Source organism: Chrysochloris asiatica, unplaced genomic scaffold, assembly GCF_000296735.1.
Source record: "Chrysochloris asiatica unplaced genomic scaffold, ChrAsi1.0 scaffold00113, whole genome shotgun sequence".
In the NCBI taxonomy this organism is placed as follows: Eukaryota; Metazoa; Chordata; class Mammalia; order Afrosoricida; family Chrysochloridae; genus Chrysochloris; species Chrysochloris asiatica.
This window is the reverse complement of record NW_006408631.1, coordinates 10,367,243-10,377,062: the sequence shown is the minus strand read 5'-3', so window position 1 is coordinate 10,377,062 and position 9,820 is coordinate 10,367,243. Positions and strand designations below refer to the sequence as shown.

At 38.9% G+C, this 9,820-nt stretch overlaps 1 protein-coding gene across 1 annotated transcript in view; it reads right to left on the bottom strand.

Moving 5' to 3' along the window:
* CLRN1 (clarin 1) overlaps positions 1 to 4,089 on the bottom strand; it is a 79,350-nt gene extending 75,261 nt beyond the window's left edge. The window contains exon 1 of the mRNA XM_006867984.1: positions 3,795 to 4,089. Coding sequence (XP_006868046.1) covers positions 3,795 to 4,047 — 253 coding nt within the window. The 5' untranslated portion in view covers positions 4,048 to 4,089. The remainder of the gene's footprint in view (positions 1 to 3,794) is intronic.
* Between the last annotated feature and the right edge of the window lie 5,731 nt (positions 4,090 to 9,820).

The following is a 9,820-nucleotide window of genomic DNA, read 5'->3' as shown; positions in this document are numbered from 1 at the left end:
GTAATGAAACAAGCTATATGAATGGTTGAATGTGAAGCTGATGATGTGCCCTGTAAACTTTCACTCAATGCAAAATAAAAACATTTAATTAAAAAAAAAAATTTCTAAAGGGAAAATGAGAATGGAAACATTTTAGGAAATGAGTTGTGGTACAATTATGAACTGGACTCTGGAAGCAACAGGAAAGAACCATCTAGCAGGAGCTCTCTGGAGGCCCTGGAATTTGCTAGGAGGATGTCATTATTGAGAAGACAGATTTAGGCCTCTCATTCTTTGAATGCCCTTTCATACTGTTGTTGTTGTTGTTAGGTGCCATCGAGTTGGTATCAACTCAAGTGACCCTGTGCATAACAGAATGAAACACTGGCCTGTTCTGGGCCAACCTAACAAGCATTGTTATGCCTGAGCCCATCACTGCCGCCATTGTGCTAATCCATCTCCTTGGGACTCGTCCTCTTTTCCTCCCACCTTCCACTTTACCAAATATAATATCCTTCTCCAGGGACTGGTCCTTCCTGACAGCATGTCCAAAGTAGGAGAGACGAAGTCTGGCATCCTGGCTTCAAAGGAGCTCTTCTTCAAAGAAGCTATACTTCTAATGCATATTGGTTTGGTTTTTGGCAGTCCATGGTACTTTCAGTGTTCTCCTCCAACACCATAACTCTAATGCATCAATTCTTCTACATCTTCTATATTCACTGTCCAAATTTCACATGCATATGGGGTTACTGAAAATCCATGGCTTGGGTCAGGTGTACCTTAGTCATCAAACTGACATCTTTGCTCTTCAACATTTTAAAGAGGTCTTATGCAGCAGATTTGCCCAATGCAGCACATCGTTTGATTTCTTGACTGCAGCTTCCATGAGTGTTGATGGTTGATCTGAGCAAAATGAAGTTTTAGACAACTTCAGTCTTTTCTCCATTGATATGGATGTTATTTATTGGTCCAGAGGTGACGACTTTTGTTTTCTTTACATTGATTTGCAAGCAGGGTTTATTATTTTCCATCAGGAAGGATGTCAGAGGACTCTTCTTCAAGAATGTGTGTTGATGAAGCATCCATCATTGACCAGGTGATGGTGTTTTGATGGGAAGATGGGGATCATGAAGCCACATTGTAATGGGAGTGCAAGCTTTGCAGGTTGCAATGCTGAGGTACCATAAATGCACACTGATTACAAGTTTTTCTAATCAGTGCCTAGTAGAAAAAATGAGCATTTTTGTATGGGGAGTCCATTGGCTCTATTCTGCAGTTTTCACAATTCCTACTCAAGTTCCAAAGAGCCCTGGTAACATAGCAGGTTATGAGTTGGACTGCTACCTGAAAAGGTCAGCAGTTTGAATCTACCAGCTGCTCTCTTCAAGAGAAAATGAATCTCTTCAGGAGAAAAATAAGGCTTTCTACTCCCATAAGGATTTACAGCCTCGGAAATTCTATACAGGGTTACTGTGAGTTGGAACTGACTCTGTGGCACACAACACCACCACCACTTAGGTTCCATTGAATGAGATACTTGAGTGCTTAGGCAGAAAAAAGTTCTACTGTAGTGGTTCTGCAGCAAAAAGGCTTCTCAGGGCCTTCAAACGAATGAGGTTTTAACAAATCTAGGATAGTGCACAGAGTAAATGTGTTATTTTCTTCACTAGGCGGGGAGTCCTGGTGTGGCACCATAGGATAAACACCAGACCTCAAGGTTGGTTTGAACTGCGAGGTCAGTGTACTGTTCAAACTCACCAGCTGCTCCTGAGAAACCCTATACAGTGTCACTATGAGTTGGAATCGACTCGACGGCATGTAACAACAACAACAAGGCTGGTAGTGGTGTGGGGAATGTTCAGAGTACTGTGGGAATTAATGCAATTCTATGAGATAGGTAAATCAAAAGCAAAATCTAGTCAATTCCAACTCATAGAGAAACATGTGGAACCCTATCACAAGACTTTTTCCACAGTGCCTATGGGTGGGCTCAAACTGCCAACCTTTAGGTTAGTAGTCAGTTGCAAACTACTTGCACCATCCAGAGATACTGAGGTAATGAGGTTACTAGTTTAAACAGGTCCGGGAGTTTTCAGATAAATCAAATAACAGAGAAGGTCAGCTGATTTGAATAACTTCATAATCAACAGGGCCAGCTTAGAAGAACTCAGTCATAAAAACAACTCACTGAACCATGGACCAGGGTAAGAATTATATTTACAGTGCTGAGTGTATATTTAGAGTTCAGTAAAGAATTGTGTTTTTTGTTAAAAGTGTATTCTACGTTTTGGGTAATGTTTATCTCCATTTGACTGTAGGAAAAGCTGTAAAGGCTTCAGAAAGTTCACTGCACGCTCCCTGTTTTCGTCTAAATACATTTGTGAGAGGCTTTATTCACACTTCAGCTGCCAGTGACTCATGGTTAAATCATTTTACACATCTTTTTTCCTTTTTTATTTTTTAATACCATTGTAAGTCATGTGACATTTTGCTTTGTTCTTCTTCTTTTTTTTTAATCCCAAGAAAAGCTAAGCATCTCAAACAGCCCCATTACCTTAATGAACTAAAGCCATTCAGTTAATAGAGTTGGTATCTACTTCATCAAATCTAGTTACTGATAATTTCTTGGAAAGCTGAAGACTAATTCTTGAGGATTTCTGAAACCCTATGAAAATTCCTATCACCTGGTGAAACTGGGGGGTTACAGGTTAGAATTCAATGACAGCTAAGACGATATAAGGAATGTTGCAGAAATATAAATAGGCCAGCACTGAAATTTAATTAGACACTGCATATGTTAATAATCATTTCAATTAAATTAGCTCTCTACCTATGCTGGGGGGGTAAAAAAGGCAAAATGATAATTCATTTTAAATGCCTCAATTGGTGCTCTCCTTTCCTGAAGAGTGACTTATGCAGTAATTTACTGGCTGTGTGTTCATAAGATTGTTCCAAACCAGCCCTTTTGAAATAATAATAATTTCTGAATGTGTGTTGTGAGAGATATAACAAATGACTTCTTATTAATTTTCATTTAATGACTTGCCTATTCACATGGTAATTTTTTTTAAAAAATTCTCTTCTTAAGATAAACGGGTTATAAATACTGAGGCTAACACTTATATTTCACAAAATCACACCAGGAAAATCTGTCTCATATTTTCTACATGACTTGGAGAGTCCATCGGTTACAAGTTTTCTATATTAAAAAGGCACCTATTTCTTTCCCAGTTGGAACAGCACATCATTTGAAATCTCTATAGCCAATTGATTTCCAACTTGGTTAAAACACACATACACATATACACACAATACCTATCAGCAGCAAAGGTAGTAGAGGGGTTAGTCAGAAACAAAGGTTGGAGCAAAGTGAGGAAGCAGGGTAGGGTAATTTAAGAAGCCCTAAAACGGGTGATCCTATTTTAAACAAAACAAAACAGCAAACAAGACCATGAAGACCATTGCTTACAGCTTTCCTATTTCCCCAAATTGCCCACTTTTTAATAAAACTCCCAAATTTCTTACATGTATATTAATACTTAAGAAAAAATGTAATTGCTAATATTTTTTTTTAATTTCAATTATTTACCAATGAATTAAGATGCTAAAATAATTAAAATAGCAAGGGTTAAATAATTAATACCATTAAAAACCAGAAAGAAAAAAAATAGCTCAAAAGAGTTCTATTTAGAAAGTTTGGAGCCTGTGTCAAAAGTCCCACATTAGACAGGGCAAAGCTCTTACAAACAATTCCTTCAAACACTTGAAAGAGTGTGCACAAAGTATTTAATAATACAGATGCAATTGCTACTTACATGAGAACCGAAAAGGCCTCGCTCCTAAGCCGCACTGCCTCACGCCCTCACCGTGGAAGAGCCCATACTGCATCTCGCCCATGAACTTGTCCAGCTCCTGCCCCGAAGCGTTGACGAGCACAGCACCTGTTTTGCAAAGGAAGGTCGCTTTGATCCACAACTGTGTCCCCAAGGCTGTCACGACTCCGAGGGCACACGCAAAGCTTAATACCCCGGCTGTGCAAAAAATGACTTTCTTCTGTTGGCTTGGCATGGTGGGAAACGGCGTTTATGAGGGCAAAGTTCAAAACCAAGACCTCTGTGCGCAAGGAGGAGGGACTGCCCCTTTGTTTGCATTTATTATAGAAGCTGAACGGACAGACCCCAATTGGAAAAGCCACTTCACCATTCACGATGTTTATCTTCTAATTACATAATAGTAGAATGTACGGACGAATGTTTCTTCCACACACACACTTTTCTGTGTCTTCTAATTTGAAATCTTTGCATTAAGAATCTGTAAAATAAAACTCTTTCAAACTGCCTCGGAGTAGCTCTTCTTGTGTCACTTGGTAACAAAGGTTTAAGATAACAGATGGAGTCCTGTGTGTAACTTGATAAATGCCTTCCCTTTCCTCAGCCTTTTGTCTGATTGGATGAGTTGAAACGTTCAGATACAGGCTTGGCTCCTATGGTAAATTTTCTGCAACTTGAGAAGTTTATTTATTGGTATATTTTTACATTTTGGCTAAGGAGAAGAAAAACTTTGAGGAGAACATATGTATTTCTACTAGTAATTGATCTGAAATGTTAATTATAGCACAATAAAATATTGAACTGGGTTCTGCATGGACAGGAAATGTCCTAGCCCAACTACCAATGGTTGTCCTTCTAAACTCCATTACTCCCAATATGTCAAAAAACAATTTGATTCGAATCCTTCCTTGCACCCAAATGTGTGGAGATACACATGCAAATATCTAGATTTCTAAACGGTTTTGTTTAAAGCATTTCACTCTTTCATGATAATATCAAGGGAATGTAATCTTGGATTTGAGGAACATGATAATCTTTATAGAAGACGAGGGCACTGTCATGGGGAAATCCATTGTGTTCAGAAAACTAGCACTAACAACTGACAACAGAATACAAGAATCCCAGCAGTGAAAAATCTATTAAAGAGACAAGAGATAAAGGCATGAGTAAAATTAAGAAGTGAGGTTGTTGTTGTCAGGTGCCCTCAAGTTGGTTCCGAATCAAAGCAACTGTGTGCAGTTAAGAATGAGACACTGCCTAGTCCAGTCCCATCCTGACAATTGTTATGTTTGAGCCAATTGTTGTTGCCACTGTGTCAATCCATCTCACTGGAGGTCTTCCTCTTTTTTGTTGACCCTTCACTCTACCGAGCATGATGTGACTTCTCCATGGACTGGCTTTTTCAACAAGATGTCCAAAGTACAAAAGTCAAAGTCTTGCCATCTTCTCTTCCAAGGAGCGTTGTGGCTGTAGTTATTCTATGACAGATTTATTTGTTCTTCTGTCAGCCCATATTACTTTCAACTTTGCCAACAGCATAATTCAAATGCATCAATTTGTCTACAGTCTTCCTTATTCATTGCCCAACTTTCACATGCATATGAGGTTATTTAAAATATCATGGCTTGGGTCAGGTGCACCTTAGTTCTCAAAGGGACATCTTTGCTCTTTAACACTTTAAAGAGGTCATTTACAGCAGATTTTTCTAATGCAATATGTCCTTTGATACCTTGACTGCTGTTTCCATGAGAATTGATTGTGGATCCAAGCAAAATGAAGATTTTAACAACTCCCAATGTTTTCTCTGTTTATCATGATGTTATCTGTTGGTCCAATTGTAAGGGTTTTTCTTTTCTTTCTATTGAAGTGCAGCCATACTTAAGGCTGTGGTCTTTGATCTTCATCAATAAGTATTAAAAGTCACATTCACTTCCAGCAAGGAGGGATTTGTCATCCAATTATCACAGGTTAATGAATCTTCTTCCAATCCACATGCCACTTTCTTCTTCATATAATTCAGGGATTATTATTAGTATTATTATTTGCTTAACATACAGATTGAATAAGTATGGTGAAAGAATACAGTCCTAGCACACACCTTTTCTACTTTAAACTATTCACTGTCTGTTCAAACAACTGCGTTTTGGTCTATGTACATGTTCTTCATGAGCTTATATAATCAGTGTTCTAGAAAACCCATTTTTATGTTACCCATAGTTTGTTATGATCCACACAGTTAAGTGCCTTACATGATCAATGAAACACAAATACCTTTCTGATACTCCCTGCTTTCAGCCAAGATCCACTGACATAAGTAATTATATCTCTATCCCCATTTTACAGATAAGGAAATTGAGGGTTAGATCAAACAACTTACTCAAGAGAATAGCAGAGCTAGAATTCAAAACTAAGTCTTCTGATTCTGAAATTTATGTGTTACTCTAAGTAAAACTTTTTCCCTTGATGAGATGAAAAATACTTCAATTTGGGTTAGGTTGGGGTGGGAGTAGCAGGAGCAGAGTTGCCTATTTTCAGGTATATATCTTGGGTGCTTACGTAGCTCTGGTAGTGTAGTGGTTACGAATCAGGCTGCGACCCGCAAGGTCAGCAGTTCAAAACTACCAGCCGCTTTGTAGAAGAAAGATGAGGCTTTCTGCTCCCGTAAAGATTTACAGCCTCAGAACCTTGTACAGGGTCGCTATAGGTTGGAACTGACTTGATGGCACTTAACAACAACAAATCTTGGGTGCTTAAAGAACATAGACAACCCACTGGTGAAAAGCACATATTTATGCTTGTTTATGTTCTCTTGGAGTCCAGGCATGGCACTGTGGGTTATTGCACTGGACTGCAAAGTTGGTTTGAACTGCAAGTAGGTGGTTCAAGCTCACCAGTCACTCCTTGGATACCCTATATAGGGTCACTTTGGGTCAGAACCAACTCAGTGGCACTCAACAACAGCAATAATGTTCTCTTAGCAGTCCTGGTGTGGCATTGTAGGATAAGCAATCGACTATAAGGTCGGTTCGAACCACAAGGTCAGTAGTTCAAACTTACCAGTCACTCCTCGTAAACACTATGCAGGGTCACTATGAGTTGGAACCCACTTGACAGCACTTAACAGCAACAATAATGCTCTTCTCTTAGCCTGCCTGTAAGTGTGGCAGTTTTCCAAGATCTACTGCCACTGAGTCATTTCCAACTCATGGTAACCGTTTTGGTCAGTGTAGAACTGCTCCCTAAAGTTTCCAAGACTGTAAATCTTGATGGGAGCAGACAGCTTCATCTTTTTTTCCTTCAGAGCATCTGATGGGTTTTAATTGCTGACCTAGTTAGCAACCCAATGCATAACTCACTACACCTTCAGGGTTCCTGGTGGCAGTTTGTTGTTGTTGTTGTTAAGTGCCATCGAGTCGGTTCCGACCCATAGCGACCTTGTACAGGGTTTTCAAGGGTGTAAATCTTTACGGGAGTAGAAAGCCTCATCTTTCTCCCACGGAGCAGCTGGTAGTTTCGAACCACTGACCTTAAGGTTCGCAGCCCGATTCGTAACCACTACACTACCAGAGCTCCAGTTTAGAGAACCTAATAAATAAATACTTATTTCACAACATTGTCAGCATAAGCAAGTCTCTAGATTATATACACTTTGAGGGAAAGTGGAGTATAGTCTTAGTTGAGAGCCTATCTTATTAAGGATAGGCAAATCATGGTTAGAAATAATTCAATAATAGCAATGCTCCTTTAGTGGGGAGACAGATAACTGTCATTGAGTTGACTTTGACTCATGGTGACCTTATATACAACAGATCAGCAAAACACTGCCGATTCTTGTGCCATTCTCATGATCATTGACATGTTTGAATCCATCACGTGGCTATGTGCCATCCCATATCACTGAGGGTTTCCCACACTCTTGCTGATCCTCTATTTCATCAAACATGATGTCCTCCTCCAGCAAAGATCCCTCCTGATGATGTGTCCAAAGCAAGTGAGTCAGACAGTATACGGATCCATAAGGTTTCGTTGGCTAATTTTCAAAGGTAAAACATCAGGTCTTTTGTCCTAGTGTTAGTCTGGAAGTCGTGCTAAAACCTAAAGTATTAAAGAGTCAAGATACCACTTTGAGGACTACAGTGCACCTGATCCAAGCTCTGGTGTTTTCAATAAATAGCCTTATGTGCACGCGACAGCTGTAAATGGAATAAGAATGACAGGAGAAGAATAGATGTGTTTGAATTATGTGGTTGATAACGAACATTGAATATACCTCGGATTGCCAGAAGAATAAACAAATCTGTTGTGAAAGTACAGTCAGAATGCTTCTTAGAAGTAAGGATGGTGAGACTTTATCGCATAGACTTGGCATATGCTATCAGGAGGAACTAGTCTCTGGAGGACATCATGCTTGATAGAGGATCAGTGAAAAAGAGGAAGACCCTCAATGAGATGGAATAACACAGTGGCTGCATCAATGAGCTGAAACATAGCAATGGTTGCAAGGATAGCATAGGACTGGACAGTGTTTTGTTCTGATATACATTGTGTCACTGTGAATCTTAACTGACTTGATGGTACCTAACAATGACAAGAACATAGGTGACTCTGCTGGTACTTGAAATATTTGTAGCATAGTTCCCAGCATTACAACAATATGAAAGCCACCACAGTAGGACAAACTGACAGAAAAGTATTGGTAGGGGAGGAGGAGGGGGACAGCACAAACCATGGGCAGAGAAAAACAGAGTAATGCAAAATTCCAAAGAGTTATTCAAAATTAGATTTACAATGTAACTTGTCTTTTTGTTTTGGGTTACTTGGCACATGAAGTAAACTAACTCATTACAGTTTACTTGATCTCCTAATGAATTCTCCACTGAATTTAGAATGTTTGTCATCATCAACTACCTACCAAACAAATGGTGGGGCACCAATGGCCCCACTAAGCAGGTATCCGGGGGTATATGTGCAACAGCTACTCCAGAAACCTTTGTATAAGATATCTAAGAAGAGTTACACTCGTCTAAATATTGAGTAATTGGAAGAGACAGAACATTTCCAAAGCTGCATACAGAAATGAACTACAACTTAATCAATACAATGAATACCTGTACAGAAAGGATATGGCAAGAGAGAAGTAGTTCATAATAGACGGTGGGACTGATTTAATTAAGTCAAACCCAGTTGAGTGTATCTAAAGCTGTCCAAGGAGAAAATCCCTGACTATGGATATCCAGTACAATTTGATGATACCAGTTCTTACATTTGTGTCAATCTATAGTGAATGTTCACTGATCTGCAGAGACATAAGAAAAATAAATCCAACAGAGCAAGGTTTTTTTTATTACTATTCTTCTCAAATTATGTCCTTCCTAATTATTGTTGTAACAATTTCCTTTCTTTAATGAAATAAATGGTAATTGCATATTTAATATCCTTATATGGTAAATGAAAATATTGCCAAAACTATGTTCCCATTAGCAAAAATAAAAAAATACATCACTGGACATAAAGGAGTCTGGAACTCTGAGTGGAAAAATCAGTTGCTGTCAAATTGACTTTAACTCCTGGAAACCCCATGAGTGTCAGAGTAGAACTGTGTTCCATAGGACTTTTTGTGACAAATTTTTTAGAAGCAGATTGTAAACCTTTCTTCAAGATGCTTCTGGGTGGACTTGTGTCTCTATCTTTTTGATTAAGAGCTGTACACATTAGCCATGTGCAGCATCCAGGGGTTCCCTAAATTGAAAGGGGAGTCTTAAAGCCTCATCATGACCTAATAACTTCTTTGTTCTAATCTAAGGATTTTAGACTTGGTTACACATTGGAATCGTTTGGGTAGATTTAAAAAATATTATGCCTTGGTACATACACACGATGGAATGCTATGCTACCTTGAAGAACAACAAGGAAGCTGCAAGCTACTGCATAACATGGATGAACCTTGAGGACATCATGCTGACTGAAATTAGTCAGTCACAAAAAGAGAAATACTGCATAGGACCACTACT